Source organism: Staurois parvus, unplaced genomic scaffold, assembly GCF_062004578.1.
Source record: "Staurois parvus isolate SC_StPar_1 unplaced genomic scaffold, SC_StPar_1.0 ptg000350l, whole genome shotgun sequence".
NCBI lineage: Eukaryota > Metazoa > Chordata > Amphibia > Anura > Ranidae > Staurois > Staurois parvus.
Window position 1 is genome coordinate 850,066 of NW_028318146.1, and position 24,172 is coordinate 874,237.

Here is a 24,172-nt window from a genome sequence, read left to right on the forward strand (position 1 = left end):
ATATGCAACGGCCGATCGGGAAGTGGTTAAGAGGAGTACAGAGACAGGATGCTGTAAAGTTCTCAGGAAGCTATATTCAACACCATACTGCCCTCCCCTCCCACACCCCTCCACCAGTCAAACCCCTGTATTGTATAGAGAATCACAGAGAACCTAGCCTCAAAAAAGTTATTGAAAATGGAAAGACTATTAAAGTCATAAGCATGCTGATGAGCAGGAAAAAGAAGAAAAATATCAACAGTTCAAACTTCAGCTTTGATACCTTCCTGGAGTTCAGGTTTATTTAATCCACATCAATGTCATTACTAAAGTTAAACTCTTTGTTTCGAACTGAAAACCTTACAAAAGATGAATTTCTCTAACAGCATTTTATACATAATATAACATTTTTTCTTTACATTGGGCCCCTAAAGTATTATAACCTCGTGTAGGCTACTAGAGTCTTTAAAAAAAAGGGGTCCCCACGCCAGTGATCATTCATGCGTCTCACCCAGGTCTCTCGCTGCTCCGAGTAGTGCTATGCTGTAGAATAGCCTCATTCATTTGCTCCCAAAACTGGTCACATACATTGTCAAATGCCCTACACAATAAAAGAAAAATCAAAGTAAGGCAAGTTCAGAAATAAATCCTCTGAATGAATTTGTGTCACGATTTATGCATCAAGGTTGGAAAGAGGATTATTATTTCTTTCGTAAACTTTAAAGTGTATGCAAAGTCAAAACTTTTTTTTACGTTTTGGGTAGAGGAAGGAATAGTCAAAACACTTCAAGGTTTATGTGTTGTTGCTTGTTTCTTGCTTGGGAAATTTCCCTTCACTTCCTGCCCTGGATACCTAAAAGGAAATTTCTGATGGAAACAGGATTCCCATCTTAGACAGTTGTCATGAGAACAGGTGTTCCAGCTGAAGGATTTTCCTCACTTCTTGCTGGGGTGACAGATTTAAAATGTTGAACTTCTTACTACCTGGCATGTCAGTTGAGAATTCAGAGTAGCGAGAACGATTTAGCGCTCCAGGTGCTCTGTGTTGCCGGCTGCCTAGGGGGCAGTGCATGATTCAGCACACTGCCCCCCCTTTATTGTTTGTTTCGAACTAGCTTTAATTGAAGTGTACAAAGCGTACACTTAATTTTCATCAATGTTAGGTGGTGTGGTGCCTGACATTGCAGTACGATTTGGGCCAGTGTGCTGTGATAAAATGCAGCAGGTCTGCTTTTAAGCCCAGTGCTAGGCTGCATTGCAGTGTGAATGGAATACATAGGAAACAATGGTTTCTTGTGTGTCCATGCAGTAAAACATCTGGTACTGGATATAGTGTGAATTGGCACATTGACACAACAGTTAGCAGATAAAACACAGAAGTCAATCTCCCTAGCAGCAATAAAAACCTGACAAGAGGGGATCAAACCTTTCCATACTATATCCGAGACTTAAAAAAAAGCCTTTACATAAACTTTACATTATATTTGTTTATTCCAGGGTTCAACTTTAAATACAAAACGCATGTGTATGCTTCCTTGAATCTTGGTGTGTTTTGTGTATTTCTTCCAGATCTGTGCAGTAATCCAGTGTGAGACTTCATCTCTGTGCACAAGCTTCCTGTAATAAAGACCGATCCCTGCTGCTCTCTCCTTGTGCGGGGTGACTGGTCTTGTTTCTGCCCCCTCTAGTAGTTTCCTGCAGGCAGCCTGTAGTGGGTGAAGCCTCCGTGAGCCCTTCCATAGCTCTGTTCTCTGCACAGACTATGTACAGAGCAGTGACGTCACTGCTACCTTTACAAGGTAATCTTAATTGGGTTTGCATAGGTCATTGGTGCACACAAAGTGGTTTTATATCAGTGGTCTACAGATGGCTTTCCTTTACACGGGCCTTGGGGCACTATACTGGCCACGGACATTAGCAACGGGACATAATTCCTGCCCAGGGCGCTATTCCTTCTACCCACACCAATGGTGGGGCGCTATTCCTCTCGCGGAAACAGATGGTGGGGCGCTATTCCTCTTGCGGAAACCCATGGTGGGGCGCTATTCCTCTCGCAGAAACCCATGGTGGGGCGCTATTCCTCTCGCAGAAACCCATGGTGGGGCGCTATTCCTCTCGCGGAAACCCATGGTGGGGCGCTATTCCTCTCGCGGAAACCCATGGTGGGGCGCTATTCTTCTCATGGAAACCAACGATGGGGCACTATTCTTCTCATGGAAACCAATGATGGGGCACTATTCTTCTCATGGAAACCAATGATGGGGCACTATTCTTCTCATGGAAACCAATGATGGGGCACTATTCTTCTCATGGAAACCAATGATGGGGCATGATTACGGACACAAGGGCATTTTCTACTCCCATTGACCACAGTCTGACCCCTTTAAAGTCTGAAGGATAGTAAACTGGCCCTTTGTTTAGAGAGTATGGAGACCCCTGCTTTATATCCTTTGTGGCTAATGAGAGATATATTTAAAGAATATTTCTATGCCTGGAGTTCAGCTTTAAAGGTTAGCAGTAATAAGACATACTGCATCCTTATTTTTTACTGCAACAGCTCAAGGAAATGAATACAGCCAATCACAGATGGCCAGCTGTTCCCATAGAACAGTTGATGGGAATACATCTAATTGTGCTTTGCAGCACCAGAACACACAGCAGTTTCTTGCTGGCTAAAGCATTTGAAGGTGGATGCGCATGTTGTCATCCCAAATGCTAACTCTTAATGCCTTACCAAACATCACATTGGGCGGCTGAAATAGGGACACATTCTGATCATTCTAAAGCCACAGGTAAAAACAAACAAACTCTCTAAACTGCCGCTACATATCATTACTCAAGATACTAAAAGCAAGCTGATCATTTTTATTCACATGATTAGATTAGCAACAAAACACCGGTGTTCTCTGTGTGCATGCATCAGGCATACTGTACTGCATTGTGCCGGCCACACGGCCTCAACAATAGCTTTTAGCGTGATGCTGTGACTTCCGTGGCGCTGATGAAACCAGCCATACGCTCTGAAAATAGCTGTATGTTCCCTACAATAATGAACTGTTTTGATCGGCACTGCCTCCTTTTCAAACTTTATCCTTTTGAACAAAGAATATTTCCAGCGGTTGCCAGGCAACGCCTCTGATGCCAAAGACTGTTGTGACTATAAAGAAGGATTCTGGCAAGTCTTTGTCTTCGTCATCTGATCAGGATACAATTAGACGGCCAACCCTAGAGAATTTCATTAAGCCAATGTTCAGGGAAAGTCGGGGTGACCTTCTCCGAGCTGAATCCTTGGAAATGTCAACAAAGTTCTGTTATCAATGCAATTCACACACACACACACACACACACACACACACACACACACACACACACACACACACACACACTGCATCCAGAAAGTATTCACAGCGCTCAACCTCTGCCACATTTTGTTATGTTACAGCCTTATTCCAAAATGGATTAAATTAATTTTTTTCCTCAACATTCTACGAACATTACCCCATAATGACAACGTGAAAGAAGTTAGTTTTGAAATCTGTGCAAATTATTAAAAATAAAACAAAAAAACATGTACATAAGAATTCACGGCCTTTGCCATGACACTCAAAACTGAGCTCTGCATCCTGTTCCCACTGATCATTCTTGAAATGTTTCCACAACTTGATTGGAGTCCACCTGTGGGAAATTCCATTGATTGGCAATGATTAGGAAAGGTATAAACCTGTCTATATTAGGTCCCACAGTTAACCGTATATGTCAGAGCACAAACCAAGCCATGAAGTCCAAGGAATTGTCCGTAGACCTACGAGACAGGATTGTATCAAGGCACAGATCTGAGGAAGGGTACAGAAAAATTTCTGCAGCTTTGAAAGTCCCAATGAGCACAGTGGCCTTCATCATCCATAAATGGAAGAAGTTTGGAACCACCAGGAATCTTCCAAGAGCGGGATGCCAAGCCAAAATGAGCGATCGAAGGAGAAGGGCCTTAGCCAGGGAGGTAACCAAGCACCCAATGGTCACTCTGAAAGAGCTCCAGCATTTCTGTGGAGGAGAACCTTCCAGAAGAACAACCATCTCTGCAGCACTGCACCAATCAGGCCTGTATGGTAGAGTGGCCAGACGGAAGCCACTCAGTAAAGGGCAAATGGCAGCCCACCTGGAGTTTGCCAAAAGACACCTGAGGAACTCTCAGACCATGAGAAACAAAACGCTCTGATATGATGAAACAAAGATTGAACTCTTTGACATGAATGCCAAGCGTCATGTCTGGAGGAAACCAGGCACCGCTCACCACCTGGCCAATACCATCCCTACAGTGAAGCATGGTGGTGGCAGCATCATGCTGTGGGGATGTTTTTCAGCGGCAAGACCTGGGAGACTAGTCAGGATCAAAGAAAAGATGAATGCAGCAATGTACAGAGACATCCTTAATGAAAACCTGTTCCAGAGCGCTCTGGACCTTACACTGGGGAGGCAGTTCATCTTTCAACAGGACAACCACCCTAAGCACACAGCCCACATAACAAAGGAGTGGCTATGGGCCAACTCTGTGAATGTTCTGGAGTGGCCCAGCCATAAGCCCAGACTTAAACCTGATTGAGCATCTCTAGAGAGATCTGAAAATGGCTGTGCACCAATGCTCCCCATCCAGCTTGATGGAGCTTGAGAGGTACTGCAAAGAAGAATGGGAGAAATTGCCCAAAAATAGGTGTGCCAAGCTTGTAGCATCATACTCAAAACGACTTAATTGGTGCTAAAGGTGCTGCAACAAAGTATTGAGCAAAAGCTGTGAATACTCATGTACTTGTGTTTTTTTATTTTTAAAAAATTGCAAAGATTTCAAAACAAACTTCCTTCACGTTCTCATTATGGGGTACAGTTTGTAGAATGTGGAGGAAAAAAATGAATTTAATCGATTTTGAAGTAAGGCTGTAATATTACAAAATGTGGCAAAAGTTAAGCGCTGTCAATACTTTCTGGATGCAGTGTCTGTCTCTCTCTCTATCTATCTATCTATATCTCTCTCTCTGAAGGTATCTGCCACCAAGCCTTCAGTAGCAAATCCTTTAGGTCCTGTAAATTGTGAGGTAGGACCTCCATGATCAGACTTGTCCTTTCCAGCACATCCGACAGATGCCTGATTGAAGTGTTGACTTGGCCTCTAGGTTCTCAAAAGCCCAATCCAAACGTGTTCCTTAAACCATTTTTGCAGTGTGGCAGGGCCCATTATCCTGCTGAAAGAGGCCACTGCCATCAAGGAATAGCGTTTCAATGAAGGGGTGTACTTGGTCAGAAATAATGTTTAGGTAGGTGACACATATCAACAGTAAGCCACATGAATGGCAGGACCCATGGTTTCCCAGCAGAACATTACCCAATGCAACAGACTGCCTCCGCTGGCTTGCCTTCTTCCCATTGTGCATCCTGGTGCCATCTCTTCTCCAGGTAAGAAATGCACACACACACGACCTTCCACATGATGTAAAAGAAAACCTGATTCTTCAGGCCAGGTCATCTTCTTCCATTACTCCGTGGTCCAATTCTGATGCTCACCTACACACTGTAGGAGCTTTTGGCTGTGATTTTTTTGTGATTTCAACACATCAGCCTACTTCATGGACATGTTTACGCGCTGCCTAATATATCCTACTGACTTTCAAGATGCCATTGTAACAAGGTAATCAATGTTATTCAGTGTGTGTGTGCGTGTCTTATCTTTTACGGATTTCAACCACAACTAAGTCCATAAGTTTAACTGTTACCCAAAAGAGTTACAATCAAAGCATGCCATGAATGAGAATGCTTAGTGTTGCTTTTGCTCTACACTGAACAGTCAAGCCATCAGATGTACATTACCACTGCCAAAGGTAGTGAGGCTCCCTTATCTCCAAGCACAGTTCCTCCCATAGATGCCAGCCCAGCTGGTGCGCTGCACAGATGAAGACAAGATGGGTCCGTTCAGCTGCACTCTAAAAACTCCACTTTATTGAAAAGGATAAAATACAGACGGTGTGAAACACGTTGACCTGCTGGGCCTCTACTGTATTTTCACTAAGGACGGCGCTTATTAGCCCTGGGGAACTGCTGTCCTTAGTGTGAAACGCGTTGACCTGCTGGTCCCCCACTGTATTTTCACTGTCTGAATTGGTTTTATCTTGTTCAATAAACTGGGGTTTTTATAGTGCAGCCGATCGGACCTCTCTTGTTTTCAAGCCATCAGATTGCTGGTTCATGACATATGCGGCACCATCGCAACTCCAGATCCAGCAGCGGCTAAGATGCCAGCCTCCTCTGCTTTCATGAATTGGAGGTTTTAGTTCTGCTTTAATAACTATATAAGACTGCTGATAATTCTATATATTTAAAGATCTGAAAAATGCTATTAAGTTTGCTCCTCATAGCAACTGTCACAACAGTTCCCCTTTCTCTTGACCTGTAACCACAAAATGCTCTAGAAAACCATAAGCGAGAAGTGAAGAAATAGTTTCAAATAAAATGAAAAAAAAAAAATAGAAAAATTGAACATCACATAAAATAAAGTTTGCAAGATGCAGTTTCCTTTTTATCTATATGCTGGGACCAATAGCTAGAATAGGAACCCCACATGGTCCACACTTTGTATTTAATGCTGAACTCCAGGCACAAAAACCATTTAAATATGTTCCTCAATAGCTACAAAGGATTTAAATCCTTTGTGTCCATCTAAAGCCTTAGCATCAAAAGGCACATAGCCTGTAGAGCTGCGGGATGGGGCCCAGTGGGCACACCCACTAGCCCGCAGAGCTGGGGGATGGGGCCCAGTGGGCACACCCACTAGCCCGCAGAGCTGGGGGATGGGGCCCAGTGGGCACACCCACTAGCCCGCAGAGCTGCGGGATGGGGCCCAGTGGGCACACCCACTAGTCCGCAGAGCTGCGGGATGGGGCCCAGTGGGCACACCCACTAGCCCGCAGAGCTGCGGGATGGGGCCCAGTGGGCACACCCACTAGCCCGCAGAGCTGCGGGATGGGGCCCAGTGGGCATACCCACTACAGGTTCTCTTTGTAGAAAACTATAAAAAGGGCAGATACAAGACCAGCCACCCTGGACAAGGGGAGAGCAGAAGTGACTGCTCTTCATTACAAGAAGCTTCTGCACAGAGGGAAAGTGCAGGAGTTGTTTTAGGATGGACTACTGCACAGGTCTGGAAGAAATTCACAAAGGACACCAAGGGGTAGATTTACTAAAACTGGAGCGCTGAGAATCTGCAGCAACTATGCATGGCAGCCAATCCGCTTCTAAGCTCAGCTTGCTCAATTAAGCTTTGACAATAAAGCCTGGAAGCCGATTGGTTTCTATGCAGAGCTGCACCAGATTGTGCTCTCTCTAGTTTTAGTAAATAACCCCCAAGATTCAAGAAAGAATACACAAGCTTCTTGTATTTGGACAACACCGGTTTTACTTGGAGTTCAGCTTTAAAGGGTGTAAATACTATACACATCATATCTGCTAGTGCTTACAACAATGCATTGCTGAAACAGAGAGAGGACCTTTGTTGATGGACTTTTTTGCTTCAAGCAGACGTTGCACTCCCATACATGTTTATGGGAATGCAAGAACAGCTTGATGCAGGTCAAAGGGAGGTCAACTGCACTGTTCAATGAATTCTTAAAGGATAGAAGGATATCAAATTGATGCCAATGACAGGCCAAAGCCTGCCGACATGTCCTAAACCTGCACACTGAGCTCCAACCTTTCACTTGGAAAAGGTCATCTGGCATAAGGTAAATAGGTGCATTGGTGGCGTTCACCTCATTAAACACTGCTGATTTCAGTCAGATAGACCTCGGTCAGCAGGCAGTAGAGCCTGCTTATGTAATGAGAACATTTTTACAATAAATATTTGTATACAATTATATATAAAACAAGGCTATATTAAAATATGAAATCAGCTATAGAGGATAAAGCATTAAGGCTGATTAAATCCAAGAACAAAAAAGCAATGCATGGCAGCTTTTAGTCCATAGAAATGGTGGCTGCATTTTATTTTATTTTTTTTTTTAATTTCAAGTTAAAAACATTTTCAGCAAATACAGAAAACACCTGTTAATTCTGCCAGATATACAGTGTTCTTGTCACTTCCTGTGATCTGCATAGAATAATGTCCTTCCCAGGGGCGGACTGACAACTCATGGGGCCCCCGGGCAATAGAGGATCATGGGGTCCCTGTGTCCTTGCCCAAACTCAAAAAAGCCTATGAAAAAGGTACCAGGGGCATCTCATGGGGCCCCCTACTGACCCCGGGCCCTCGGGCAGTGCCCGAGTTTCCAAATAGTCAGTCCACCCCTGGTCCTTCCTAGCTATCCTCTGTAAATCACCAATTGCCCTGTCTCCTCATATAATGGGGATGAAGAGATAAGGACATGTCTATTGCCCATATCAGGAGAGACGGCTATGGTGACCATCATAGCTCCCTCCATAGATACAGAGGAGGAGAGATATAGCCACCCAGGCACCGGAAGTCTGTTATTAGCAGCAGTACAAGGTGAAAATATATTAAAGAATCTTCGAAAAATAAAAGGACTACAGCCACCACACCTAGGACAAGTAAGCTGCAATATTTAAAATTTTTGTTTTTTGCTGAAAGAAATATAATTTTGTTGAGCAACAAACGCACACGAACCCAACAGACCATCATCTAAACTCCCCGACAAGTCATCTTGATTTTTTCCCCATTCCACCCAAGCTCATGCTGATCACTTGCTGCTGTACCAACAACAAACATCATTGCATGTTTTTTGTAGACCACACACAGTTGCACTTCTCGTTTGCGAACGTGGAATATGCCACGTTCTGCAGGAACATCCACCCATGGCAGATATGAACGGATGGAGTAGACAGCTGCTGAAGGCTGTCAAAGTGAGCGGATGAGTGTTGGCATGAAGATGACAGATCTAATAGTGGCCTCAGGAGCCTATGGGTGACTCAGGTACCAATAGACTATGTGGAATTGAAATCGCTCTTTTGGAAGTGACGTTTCGCTCTATAATAAACGCCCAAAGACCAGGAAACCAGATCTCAAATAATGAACACTGCACAGCACTGTGCCCTCATCCCCCTGCCTACATAATGTCACCATACATCCTCATTGCTCCTCTTTCCTCTGCTAGGTGACAGGCTCCACTGGAAGCGGCATGGGGGAACACAACAATGTATGTGAAAGGCTCTTGTTAATCAGGGATATTGATCCTTTCAATCAATAACCGCAGGAAGCGATAAGCTAATGGTGCTAAAAAAGATGAAACCTGATTTGGAACGAATCACGACAAACTTCACAACACTAAACTGACACACACAGCTCATTAGCAGCCATGTGCATACGGCATGTCTCCCGGGGTGGCAGTTTGATGCCCCCGGGGGAACCAGCTGATGTACTGGCCAGGCATAAAAACAAGTGAATTTACAAAGGATTAACAGAGGGTGAGCCTGAAAGAGAAAAGCCGGGCAGATTTCCCTTATAATCCACTATGGAGCAGCAAGAGAAACGCAAGATGAAAAGCAGCCAGTTTCTGAGCTAGAAGCATTTTCTTCAGTTTGACACTTTTATAACCGCTGTCTATTGAATGTCAGAGACAAACATTTAGTAGAGAAAAAAGATTCATCTCTTCAATTGCTGTCATCTCATATTCAGAGTCAATTTCCGTGAACCTTAGTATTGGGCAAATATAAAATATTGATCAGCAAACCTGCACAATCATTTAAGACCGATTACCCAGATTATTGCAAAAGCCCAGCTGTGCTTGATTCACTTTTAGGGTGACCAGATTAAACGGATATTGGCCAACAATTCAAGCATCAGATCGTGCAGCTGTTTAACAGACACTGTCCAGACAATTCTTTTTGTTTTTAGAACTTCTACCCTAAGGCTGGCCATACACTACAATTTTCTGTTCAATTTCTTTTAGATTTACCTTCAACTGTGTAGTGCAAGGGCCTACCTAATTGGATACAACTGAAAGTGTTGTTTAGGTTTGACATCCCTTTCCGCGGCCGCCGACATCCCTTTCCGCGGCCACAGACATCCCTTTCCGCGGCCGCCGACATCCCTTTCCGCGGCCGCCGACATCCCTTTCCGCGGCCGCCGACATCCCTTTCCGCGGCCGCCGACATCCCTTTCCGCGGCCGTTCTGAGTTTTTTTTGTGCAAGAAAAAGTAGGGTTTTCTTGCATTAAAAAAACAGATGTTAACAGATGTGGACATTAACGGATGTAAAAAGATAATCATCCGCAAGCCCACAGAAATACACGGGGGTCCGTTTTTCATCCGTAAATAGATAAAAACAGGCATACGGAAAGTCTGTGTGAAAGGGGCCTTAAAAATGTATTTGTCATATTCTTACAACAGACTTCCCAGTTCGTCCCTCTTAGGCCCCTTTCACATGGGAGGACTGATGGGGTCCGCCTGTCCGTTTTTCAGGCGGACCTGATCAGTCCATCCATAGACTTCTATGGACCAGTGGGTGTCAGCAGACAATAGTCCGCCGATACCTGCCGCCATCCAATCTGATCATGTAAGCCAAAAGACAGACGGGTGGGGATCCATTCCCCTTCCACCCAGTGGATCGGTGGACAGGCGGGTCCGTTTCCATCCGACCGTCCCACTGAAATCAGCGGGCAGTGTCTGTATCCACTCTGCAGCAGCAGAGCAGACAGAGACCTGTCATCCATCTGCTCAGCAGGGGGGATCTCTCTGCTGATAGATCCACTTAGTCTGAAAGGGGCCTTTGTTACTTTTTGAGCAAAAGTTGGAAAATCGAGTGTGAGAACATGGACTCTTTAACCTCCCTGGCGGTATTCCCGAGTGTAGCTCGGGGTAACATTTCAGTACCAAAAGCGGTAACCCCGAGCTACACTCGGGAATACCATGCGGCACTGCTCCGGCATGTGTTCTTCACTTACCTTACCCTGCGGTCCCACGATGTGTCCCCTGCAGCGTCCCCGGCCATCTCCTCCGGCCGATGCCGGCATCCGGCTTCTGTGTCCTGTCCCTGTGACGTCGGGACGTACGGGCGCCGCCGCCGGCGGGAAATTTAAAAAAATGTCATTTTTTTTTTTTTACATTTTACATAGTAAAACATTGCTGTTTCAACCAATTTCACATACATATTGTCCCTAGTGCTTTGTCCGGCGCCCTGCCTGCATTTTGTCTGTTCTTTCTGCCTGGAAACTGAGAAATGTCCATGGCGTCCAAAAAGCGTCCCTTTAGGTCAAAAGCGGTTTAGATCAGCTAGAGAACAGCGATAGTAAATCAGAACCACTTGCAGAATTGAGTGATAATGATTCGTGGGGGAAATTCGTCATCAGACACTGAAAACGATTTTGCGACTGAGCTCAGCAATGTGCGAACTTGGCGCTCTATTTCACATTTCAGTGTTTTTGGTTTGATTATATTATTGAATTAAATTTTTTATTATTTTTATATTATTTTTATGATTATTTATTAAATTATAATTTATGATTTTGTTTTTCAAATTTTATCATACCCGGGATGTTTACTAGACTCTTGTTCGGACAGATTTCAGTGAGTTTTTCCTAAAAATTACAGCCTACAATAAAAAAAATACATATTTCCATGCAAAAAAATGGTACCGCTTTCAGCACCAAAAATCTGAAATAATCATACCGCCAGGGAGGTTAAAGGGGGTGATCACGTTGATCACGTTTTTTAAAGTGTTAACATGAATAATTGGTATTTTATCTTTAGTTAGTAAAGTGGTATTAAAATGTCACTAAACCTACTAAAGTAAAAATCAGTCTGTAGATGCTGTAAAGCATGCCGGTTATACTCTGTGGAACCTAAAGGGTTAAACCTCCACATTGGGTAAAAAGGCTGTTTGATCCTGTCTCTCCTGATCATCCCCTTTTACTGTTCCCAATCCATCTGCTGATTGTACAGAGTTCTAAGTGTCACCCTGTGCATGCTCAGTTTAGTGTGTATTGCTAAAGAAATGTTTTTTTTTTTCCTTTGAGCGTGTGCATGTGATCGACACAGGCCCAGTCAAGCACTGCCCAGACAGAGGGTCAGGGGTTATGCAGTCTCATAGGACAGTCACAGCAGAATTAAAACACCTCCTACAAGATTAATCAGTGTTCAGCTGGACACTGATAGAAGTCACAAGACTGCTATATACTGCTGATGAGAAAAGGTATTTAGAAGTTTATAGTTACTAAAATACTTGCATTTCCATGTTCTGTGTACTGTGGGAGACCAGATATAGTGAATGTAGGGTCCTGTGTTTAGTAACACTTTAAACCCTCACCGTAAAAGATTTTTCCTTTATCTCCACATAATCATTTTTTATTGTAAGATTTCTAGCAGCATTTATTGTCAAGTTGTTTTCTTTTCCTTTTTCATATTTCTCTTTGCTCATTCCCTCCTTGTGGCCTCTCTTAGAACTTTCAGTAGTCCCAGCCGGCACTGCACAGATCACAGTGGTTCCAGGGGGACTTTGCAAGGCAGAGGAGCCACCCGACAGGCGGAAAAAAAACTTGACCATACCTTGTGCTAAAAGATTTTGCTTTGAAGGCATGCTGTGCAAAAGAGATTGCTAGAATATACACAAGAGTGCATGTATGTTGGTATGCAGTAACATATTTTGTTAAATAATTGTTTACAGGCTAAGCTCGCTCTTCAGAACATGTTACACCCGTATTTAGGGAGAAGTAACATATTCCAGCTCGTCTCCCTCTCCCCCTAACTGCTCCCGCTGTGATAACTAGCAAGAGATCCTCTCCCCCACAGCTGCTGTTACATTTTAAAATTGACACAGCTGTGTGGGGCTCTGCCTTGCACAGCTGTGTCATTCATTCACAGCATTCTGTAAAAGAATAAATTACAAGTCCAATCTTCCACCGTGGCAGACAACATGTAGTTTTCAATGGACTGCGAGGTCCGTGATGAGCGCCCTCGTAGTCCATTGACACTTCCTACTGTGCAGGAGCCTGACATTGCACCCAAGATCCACTGATCACGGGTGCAATGCTCTGCAGGATCCTGTGAAAGTTTTTAAATGCACATTTTTTTTCTTGCAAAATTATTTGCATTTATTATTTTTTTCAAAACGTTGAACTTATCCTCTGAAGCAGAACTAAACTCACGTATCCTTGGCAGTCAAGGAAACTGCACATGTGATCAGCTAGGACACCAGCCAGTTGATGGCTTGACATTTTGGTTGAGAGCCAACATAAGCACACTAGTAATTGTAACAAATTATCCATCAAGGAATGCCCTAAATGTAACTGATTTGAGAAACCATTAAAATGGTGGGTATAATTCCATTTTAAACACTTTAAAATCACCTTTTTGTCTTTATCTGAATCCAGCTATTAATTTCTATACTCACCAAATATGCAGAGTCGAACTGGACCATCCTATGTTTTACAGCCAAGGAAGCTGCCATCTTAGCCTCTGATTTGCAGTTGCAATGATGCTGCACATGTGATCAGTCATGACTCTAGCCATCTGATGGCTTGACAATTCGGTTGAGGGCAAATATGACAGTTATCAATCATGGCATGTCTTGAATTGAAATGTTTTAGGAAAAATGTAAAAAGGACAAGTTTAGTTCTGCTTTAACTGGTGCCCTTGTAAACATGGTAATTGGAGAGGTATTGTATACTTCATAAAGAATCTCCCCAGAAATGTAATTTCCTGCTCATGTGATTATCTTACTGATTTTTCCATACTGAAACACCGGAACTAATCATGTGACTACGACAGACACACAACGTACAGGAAGGAAGGTGTGTAATATGTGAATTTCCTTTAAACAGCAGGAAGTAGGATTCTGCAGCGAAACGTGCTATAAATTCTTACATTGTGTATCATCAACATTGAGAAGACTATTTCTGAATCTCTAAACAAGTCCAGCAATATATGAGTCTGTATGAGCTTCTCTTACAAACTGAAAAATAGGATTTTTCACTTTCACCGTCCATCACTTTTGGAAAGAAGTCAATCGTGTATAGTTGGGTTTAGTCAGAAAAGAGATCATCTTATACTTACTCTGGTCGGCAGATCACCAGGTCTCCCTTATTGGTACCATATGCTAATCCCAGTCCAGGCTCAGGCAGCCACCGAGCTGAGTTGATGCTGACGTGTCGCCTTTGGTCAGCTGGCATCGGGTACAGCACGTTAAAGACACGCTAAAAGTCAACAAGACAAAAGTCAGCAAAAGGTTCTACATCACAGCTAAAAATATCACCTACACTAGGTGTTACATCCTGCAGGCCTGGAACCAGAGAAAAGAAAAGTGCGTGAGCAGCCAACAGCAGCCATGTTCCAGACATCATGGGGTTTATTTACAAAAGCTGGAGAGTCCAAAATCAGACTCCCTTCTGCATAGAAACCAATCAGCTTCCAGGTTTCATTGCCAAAGCTTCATTGAACAAGCTGAGGTTAGAAGCCGATTGGTTTCTATGCAGAAGGGAGTCTGATTTTGGACTCTCCAGCTTTAGTAAATAAACCCCCATGTTTCCAGTGCACGAAAAAAATGACAGCTGGCACACAAGAATACGATATAGGCCAGGGGTGGGCAACTATGGCCCTCCAGCTGTTGGTGAACTACAAGTCCCATCATGCCTCTGCCTTTGGGAGTCATGCTTGTAATTGTCAGTTTTGCAGTGCCTCATGGGACTTGTAGTTCTACAACAGCTGGAGGGCCACAGTTGCCCACCCCTGATATAGGCAACCAATATTTACCTTGGCAATTTTTGTGAATCTCTTCTAAAATGTCCTCTAGACTTTCTTTTTTAAATTCATTATTTGCCAGACATGATGTGCACATACACAGCTGAACTCTGGGATAAGCAAATACTGACTAAATACAAAAGGCATGCACATTCTTATTTGAATCTGTGTATTTCTTCCAGATCTGTGCAGAAATCCAGAAAATACAAAAAAAAAAAAACCCTCTGCACTTTTTAACCACTTCCCAACCGGCCGTTGCATATAAAACGGCCGGACGGTGGCAGTGCAGGGTCGGGTGGCCGTCTATAAACGGCCTCCCCGCACCCTGCTTGTGCGCGCTCCCTGGGAGCGCGCAGCACCGCGATCCGGTGCCCGCTGTGTCCTCCGGACACAGTGAAAAACTGATCGTCAGACGGGACCTCTGTATGAAGTCCCGATCATGTGATCACTGATTGGCCAATCAGTGATCACATGCAAAGTAGTAAGCAAGATGTCACTTCTGACATCATTGCTTGCTATGTGTGAAATCTGTGAATGATCACAGAGGTCACATGGTACAAGGCTATTCACAACAGGCTTGTACCATGTGACAAGCTGTGACCAATCACAGCTCACTCGGTACTTCTCAATGAATGCAGACAGAGAGAAAGAGAAATGATTGCTTTTACATCCTATATGGGTGTAAAAGCAATCCGTAAAAAAAAAACAAATCTTCATCACCCCGCACAAGTAGTACAGTGTCACCATGGTGACACTGTACTGCTAGGGTGACAGTATGTAAAAAATAAAAAATATAAAAAAAATAAAATAAAAATGTAAAAAAAAATGTTTAAAAATTATAATTTTTGGTTATAAACTAATTTGGATTTTTTTTTTTACTAAAAAGATAACGGAATACATTTTGGCAAAGATTTAAGATGAAATATTATTTGCAAAATTTAAAAAAAAAAACTTTTTTTCTAAATTTTTGGACTTTATTTACATAGCAAAAAAAATAAAATCCCCTGCAGTAAATAAATACCACCAAAATAAAGCTTTATCTGTGTCAAAAAAAATGGTAAAAAATTCATTTTGGTACAGTGTTGCATGACCGCGCAATTGTCATTCAAAGTGTGATAGCGCTGAAAGCTGAAAATTGCCCCGGTCAGGAAGGGGGTAAAAGTGTCCGGTCTGGAAGTGGTTAACTGACGGAGCTTCTTGTAATAAAGACCTGTCATTGCTGCTCTCTCTCCTTGCGTAGGGTGACTGGTCTTGTCTCCGCCTCCTCCCGTTTCTACAATCAGCCTGTAATGGGTGGAGCCTGCTAGGTCCCCACCACAGCCCTGCTCTCTGCACAGGCTTTGTACAGCACAGTGATGAAATCAATGCTACCTTTGTAAGGTAATAACTGGGTTTACAAACACATTTGGTGCACACAAAGTGAATTCATACCCTTTGCGGACATTGAAGATATTTGTATCAAAGTGTTAGTACCCGGAGGTCAGCTTTAACAGGCAAAGCAGGGGAATTTGCTTACATTTGTGCCCTGGGCACTGCGTTTGGTTCAGGGTAAGGTGCAGCCAAATATGCGAATATGTACAAGTTGCTGTGATTCTCTATTTTTAAAGCAGTTCTGAGAGCAGCAACGACCAGAGCGAGCTCAAACCAGGTCACGTATTTTCTCAGACACGTCAGACCTTTCCTCAGATTCTCTACATATCAGGGCCTGCTATTGAAATGATCACAAGCTCAACAGGAGGATAATCAAAGAGCCCTCCGAATAGGTGGTGCTGTGGAGCAGATGGAGGAAAAATTAGACCCATGAAAAGTTCAGCATCTCCCCATGTGTGTCAGACTGGCTGATGAAAGGAGAGAGAGAGGCCCCTCCCACAGCTCTGCAAAGATTATGTATAGCATAGTGATGAAATTGCTGCTACTTTTACAAGATAATAACTGAGCTTGCAATGAAGTGGGCAGCTCACAAAGTGGATTTACACACTTTACGGCTACTGAATATATCCAAGTTTATGTGCCTAAAGATCAGCTTTAAATAAGTACAGCCAAAGCTCATTTGGCTGTACCTCTCCTGTGGATCACAGGAGTGCAGTTCATTCTACACTTCTGTGACCCGTTTGATGTCAGCGGACTTTAGACCGCTGTTGGCTGAACTCAGCCAGTCCAGGGGCTGGGGAAAGATTGTAACCATATGGTCGGGATCCAAATAGGAGTCTGGACCGGCACCTGGCTCAGAATCTCAGCGACCTGCTGAAGCGTTCGCCAACTGCTCTTGCCCCATCCACAGCCCAGCGCTCCACTGACAGTCACCGCTCTCTGCTCAGAGTGGCACGAGGAACTGAGCAATCGGCGGTGTCTGATCACTCAGTTCTTAGCTTTAGAGCCAGTGGGGGAATCGATGCTGCATCCAACTAGGTAAGTAGAATTAGAAAAACAAATGCCAAACCTCTTTCAAAGAGAGGTCCAAAAAAGTTCTCTGCAAAAGAAGGTACCTCTGGTGAGTAGAGATTCCCATGTTTGCACTCTTAAAGAGCTAAAGTGGCAGAAGAGCCATTTAACACATCTGGTTGTGTCAGATGCCTGGTCCCTGCTGCATGCTGGGATTTCTGCCACCTCTAGTTCAATTCTGCTGTCATAGCTCTTAAAGAGGGTGAAGACAAGAATCAGTGCCCTCCAGAGAAGTACTGTTCATCTTCAGGGAGCTTTCCCTAACTTATTTTGTGGCAACAGTTGCTTTTGATGTACAAAACAAAAATTGTCGGCTGGAAATGACCTTGGCTAATATCCAGAAGATTCCTACAGCAGCCTCAAAAGAAAAGTGTTAAAAAAAAAACAAAAGATAAAAAAATAAAAAAAATCTGAAGCCCCCTTATCCTTCATTTTTAGTTGAACCCACAACACAACATTGCAGACGCAAAATCATAAAAGGAGTTATAAATATATAAATGTACGGTCAATTTCTAGGTAGCACATGTAAATAAAATCAATGACATGTGGAATCTATTGTTGGTTCATCATGGAGAGAAGTGCGCAGATTTTCTGTAACTGCAGCAGCTATGATCATTTTTGGCTGTAGTGTAGAATAGGGTGTAGACGGGCCGGTAATTATCTGGAGGGATGAGGACCCATGTGGAATACTAGGCCCGGTGCTATGTCTCACTAGTCTGGGCCTTATCTGTAGTATGACGAGGGGATTGCACGCAATGTGCCACTGATAGATAAGCCATTAAGACTTCATGAAGAAGAATCAATAGCGGCACAGGGATACTGAAGTCTGGAGCAAGTGGGTGGAAGCCGATGTATTAAATGTGCTAATGTCAATAAATGGCTTAACCCCAAGATGCCAAGGTCCCCCTCCTATAGGTTATTCTATGCATGTACAATGTCACCAGCACAATTCCAGGAAAAGACCCAAATAAGCCTTCCATCAGATTGTCAGCTGATTTCTCCAAGCTCCTGCACTGTTAAAACTGAAATACATCTTCCACATTCCTGTTACAGTATGTCCAGACTTAAAAAAAACAAAAAAAAACAAAAAAAAAACCCCACAAAAGAATGTAAAACATCTCTACAATTTATGCCCATTCCCGGTGTTTATTTCGTTAAACACAACAGGTACAGAAAAATACCAGATCCTCTCTGTAACATAAGAGGAAAGGGCCTGCAATCCAGCATGCAGGGCTGACAACACTGCTAATGATTTCAATGCAGCAGATGCAGGGTTGTCAGCTAACTACAGGAAGTTAAGAATTTAAAAAGAAAAAGCTGACAGGTTGGAATTTTTATGAAGAGACCCTATCTTCGGTTATTAACACTTGTTCCTACTTGTCAGTGTGTACACTGCACAACTCAAAGGCCATTTATGGAACTGCTCAGACCCGTGACGACAAAACTCTTATGTGAACCCATGGGTGTGACGTCATCATGGTGTGGCCAACCAAGCAGTGGAACCCAGAAGGAAACCGGGAAGATGCCAGCACCTGTGAACAATGAGAGCGCTGAGACTACTGTGGGAGGGGATTACTAGCCAGGTATGCCTGCTGTAATTTGCTGGGCAAACTAGCACTGTATGGCTAAAAGATCCTGGGGCCTCAATGCAAAAAAAAAAAAAAAATGTATTCAGTTTTAACATATTTCTGGCAAGTCAGATACTTTTTCTTTACTTTCAGCATTTTTAAAATAATAAAACACAGGAAAAATGTGTGTGTATTGCTGAGAAATGCTTAAATTATATCTATATAAAAAAAAATTTTTTTATCATTTTTTGCAGACATACCGAGTAACATTTCATGTCTATGGCCAGCCTGACTGCCAAGTCCATATGCATAAATCTTGTGTTCTTTTGTGTGGCTGCTCTATCTCCATGGGATGCCATAGCTGAGAGAATCTAAACCAGGTAAAAACCTCCTATAATGCACTCCAGGTCATACATTGAGTAAGGTATGCTGATAACCTGAATGATAAAGTAGTAAGCACAGTTTGTAGGATATAGAAAAGCTTGTAGTCTTATCCTAGGACAAAGAACATAAGTAACAGTGGTAACTGGTTAGGCCTCATGCACACTGGATGTTTTTACAGCTGCTGTTTTTGGCGTTAGGCATTTTTTTCTGCAGCCAGCAAACTCCTCAGCATGTATCCACGCACACATAGGCTTTTATCAGCATTTTTTGGCAAGGGAGTTTTCAAGCTGGAAAAAAAACTCAGAACCACAGAGTTTGAAGAGGAGCTTTTCATCTGTAAAAATGCTCTAAAAAAAACGTGGCAAAATGCAGCTGGCATTTATGAGCATTTTTGAGACTCAAGCTTTTTTTTTTTCTTTAAAGCAACATTTTTTGACACTGCCATTTTCTACAGTAAATTTACTCATTTCCCAGCGTACTTTGCACACAGCACAGGTCAGAAAATGAAAGCAAGAGTAGCAAACAGGAACACTTCCCAAAGTCCTTTGCTGCCTAATTGTCTCAGCTGACTGAACTGTGTGAAAATAGCAAATTTCTTCTATGGACATTTCCCAATGTCCTTTGCTGCCTCATTGTCTCAGCTAGAAGAACTGTGTGCAAACAGGAAATTCCTTTTATGGACATATGGAGGATACACAAAGGGATATCAAAAGGAAAGGTCCTGAATAGTCGACAGCTGCTTCTCTCCTCCAGCCGTCTCCTCACCATCCTTAACAGAATCAGTAGCACAGCCTCATCCATTTTCTGCATTACAGGATCCATAATGGACGCAGCAAGAAAAAAAAAAAAGATAGCTCGTGAACAACACAGTGCTCTCTCTGCTCTGAAAATGGTGACTGAACAACTACACAATGACTATTCAGAGATGCATTGTGGGAAAGTGGGAGTTAAAAATAGAGGTGTTTTCTTGCTAAAAAAAAAAATGTGGCACAACGCTAACCAAAAAAAGCAGTAAAACTCGCATTTTTAATGTGGCAACGCTACTGGCATTTTGAAAACGTCCAGTGTGCATGAGGCCTTATAGTTAGTGAGGGTCCTTTATATCTTAAGAAGCATGTCGCCATTTTATAACACAAGCAGGTGTACCCATAAAATGTATGGGAAGTCCGTGTGTGTGTGAGCGCGTGTTCTCGTGTGTGCATGTTCTCGTGTGTTCATGTTCTCGTGTGTTCATGATCATGTTCGTGTTCTCGTGTGTGTGTGTGTGTGTGTGTGTTCTCATGTGTGCATGCGAGTTCGTGTTCTCGTGTGTGCTCATTCAGTTGTATTCAACTCTTGGGGATTCTATTTATTTTCTTGCAGGTACACTCATAATATATATTTATTTTGTACATTCACATCAGTCCCTGCCCTCAAGGAGCTTACGGTTTAAAGCCCCCACATACACATACTAGGGCCAACTTAGACAGGAGCCAATTTACCCAATGCCGTGCCTTTAGAGTGTGGGAGGAAACTGAAGAACCCCTAGGCACAGGGAGAACATACAATATCTGCACAGGTAGTGCCATGGTTTGGATTCAAAACCATGACCCTAGTGATGCTAGGCACTTAGCTACAGTGCTTCTATGGGCCGGCTCTCTGGGAACCATGTCTGTTATCAGAAAGAGAACTGCAGAATATTACAAGATCATTTAATATAAGGACAGTGTGTCCAACGGCGTTCTTTGAGATATTAAGCTCTCCTCGGTACTTTGAGTTTGTTTTAGTTTTCTAAACTGGTCATTAAGCTCCAGAGTCTGCGCCTGCTTTCAGCATCTAACCTCCGCTCCTTCCACGCGTACATTAGATCCCCAGAGAGCTTTTAGGCTCATGATGCCAATAAAGGCTTATCCATGCAACCCCTGTGCGGAGGCCGCATGTGTCATAATTACTGAGGAAGCGGCTTCTAATCGCATGACACTGCTCTATACAGAATTAACAAGATTGGAACTTTAGAAGAGATAATCAGTGGCACCGCCTGTGCAATTGTAAAATTCCCAGTCACCAGCCAGCCTGCGTCCTCTTCTCTTTGTAAATGTCATTCGCAAAGCCCTCCATCACGGCCTGCAGCGTTGCCTTAAAAACCTCCAACCCGATGGTGCCACGAGCATCGCTCTCATAATCCCACACCTGTGCCCTGCAGCCTCAATTGCTCCTTTGCTCCGCACCCACATATAGCACTTCAAGCTCACCCCAACGGTCCCCAGTGGGTGCGGTTGCCATGGCACCAGTGTCAGGTTGCAAACAACTCCTTGTAATTAGAGCACTGACCTGCCGACCATGACCAGCGAGCCGAATCCTTAACACTGCAGGTTCAACGTAATTACCTGTCGGGTCAGCTGCCACTCATTCCACCCTTCAATATTAAGGGACCATTAAGCCGAAAAAGGACTAAAAGAATCTGCACCAGAAACAGTGACAAGGCAAAAGGTTCCATGAGAAATATCGCGGCTCAATATTCTACTATGGAGAAGGTAGTTCTGCGTACATGAGAAGTACTTACTAAGAGCACAAGCATTTTCCGCAAATTTATCTTTGCAAGGACAAATGCACTTGTCAGATTCTTGGTTTACTACTGTGCTGACCAGCAAACCGCTAGAAACACAACCATTCATTTCACTTAAAGTGTAACATCGGCCTACCATCGGCCTTCAGTGATAAATGTACTTCACCTCTATAACAGACTTTATCATTAGCCTTTCTTCATCTTCCTCTGATAGATTTGTCTACACCTATTGTCACTGCTTCTCATATGGAAGAAAAATAGATTTTAAAAATATTCTTCCCAAATATATTGGCATATATTTGAAATGCTACAATTTTGGCCGTATTCAATAGATTTCAAAATATATTTATTTATACACACACACACACACACACACACATATATATACACACACACACACACATATATACACACACACACACACACATATATATACACACACACACATATACACACACACACACACACACACACATATATACACACACACACAATGTTGAAATGCGTTTTTATTACAATATATATGAAAAATATTTTTAAAAAATACATTCCAAATATACTGTATGTTTTTAAAAATAAAAATCTAACTTTTTAGAATGCATTTACAAACATATGTAAAAATATAAGTTAAAATTACTCAAACACTGTTAAAAGTTACAAGACTGCTATATACTGCGGATGAGAAAATGTATTTAGCAGTTTATACGTACTAAAATAATTGCATTTCCATGTTCTGTGTACTATGGGAGACCAGATATAGTGAAAGCAGGCAGGGTCCGGGGAGACCAGATATAGTGAATGCGGGGTCCGGGGAGACCAGATATAGTGAATGCGGGGTCCGGGGAGACCAGATATAGTGAATGCGGGGCCCGGGGAGACCAGATATACTGAATGCGGGGCCCGGGGAGACCAGATATAGTGAATGCGGGGCCCGGGGAGACCAGATATAGTGAATGCGGGGCCCGGGGAGACCAGATATAGTGAATGCGGGGCCCGGGGAGACCAGATATAGTGAATGCGGGGTCCGGGGAGACCAGATATAGTGAATGCGGGGTCCGGGGAGACCAGATATAGTGAATGCGGGGTCCGGGGAGACCAGATATAGTGAATGCGGGGTCCGGGGAGACCAGATATAGTGAATGCGGGGTCCGGGGAGACCAGATATAGTGAATGCGGGGTCCGGGGAGACCAGATATAGTGAATGCGGGGTCCGGGGAGACCAGATATAGTGAATGCGGGGTCCGGGGAGACCAGATATAGTGAATGCGGGGCCCGGGGAGACCAGATATAGTGAATGCGGGGCCCGGGGAGACCAGATATAGTGAATGCGGGGCCCGGGGAGACCAGATATAGTGAATGCGGGGCCCGGGGAGACCAGATATAGTGAATGCGGGGCCCGGGGAGACCAGATATAGTGAATGCGGGGCCCGGGGAGACCAGATATAGTGAATGCGGGGCCCGGGGAGACCAGATATAGTGAATGCGGGGCCCGGGGAGACCAGATATAGTGAATGCGGGGCCCGGGGAGACCAGATATAGTGAATGCGGGGCCCGGGGAGACCAGATATAGTGAATGCGGGGCCCGGGGAGACCAGATATAGTGAATGCGGGGCCCGGGGAGACCAGATATAGTGAATGCGGGGCCCGGGGAGACCAGATATAGTGAATGCGGGGCCCGGGGAGACCAGATATAGTGAATGCGGGGCCCGGGGAGACCAGATATAGTGAATGCGGGGCCCGGGGAGACCAGATATAGTGAATGCGGGGCCCGGGGAGACCAGATATAGTGAATGCGGGGCCCGGGGAGACCAGATATAGTGAATGCGGGGCCCGGGGAGACCAGATATAGTGAATGCGGGGCCCGGGGAGACCAGATATAGTGAATGCGGGGCCCGGGGAGACCAGATATAGTGAATGCGGGGCCCGGGGAGACCAGATATAGTGAATGCGGGGCCCGGGGAGACCAGATATAGTGAATGCGGGGTCCTGGGTTTAGTAACACTTAAGATGCTTGTTATATATAGGAGTGCTCGAAGGAGGACACAACTTATTCAGTGCTCCAGCAGTCTACCTCTCCAGGTCAACACAGCTTCCTCTCCAAGCTGCCACAGCCATGGTTGTAAGCTTGCCTTTTCCTCATACAATGCAGGGTTAAATAGCCCTATAATGTACATGATGATGCCGAGGGATGGCCCACGAGCCAGACCTTCAGGAAAAATAGGACAGAGCTGGAGCTGTGGGAAGGTAAATATATCCTCTGCCTCTAACCCTAGAAATAATAAGCATTTAACCCTTGCAGTGCAGAGGAACCCCACTATATGGATTCTATTTGTTCCAGAGTTGAGCTTTAAATAAGATTCATTCTTTATGGTATGGCTCAGTTGAAGATTTCAAAGAGAAAAAAAAAAAAAGCCACAAACCTCTGAATCTTTAGCTAGCCCATTGTGCTTTGGGAATTCCGTGTCATATTGAATGCTTATATGCAGGCAGTACAGAGGCTTAGTTGTTTGAAATTCAGCCTTGCTAC

The 24,172-nt window shown here is 43.8% G+C and overlaps 1 protein-coding gene across 2 annotated transcripts in view; it reads right to left on the bottom strand.

Moving 5' to 3' along the window:
• AMBRA1 (autophagy and beclin 1 regulator 1) overlaps positions 1-24,172 on the bottom strand; it is a 203,837-nt gene that overhangs the window by 15,217 nt on the left and 164,448 nt on the right. For both annotated transcript variants that reach the window (XM_089684559.1, XM_089684560.1), the window contains exons 15-16: positions 14,023-14,162; positions 491-580 (exon numbers count right to left, since the gene is read on the bottom strand). In XM_089684559.1, coding sequence (XP_089540685.1) covers positions 491-580; positions 14,023-14,162 — 230 coding nt within the window. The remainder of the gene's footprint in view (positions 1-490; positions 581-14,022; positions 14,163-24,172) is intronic.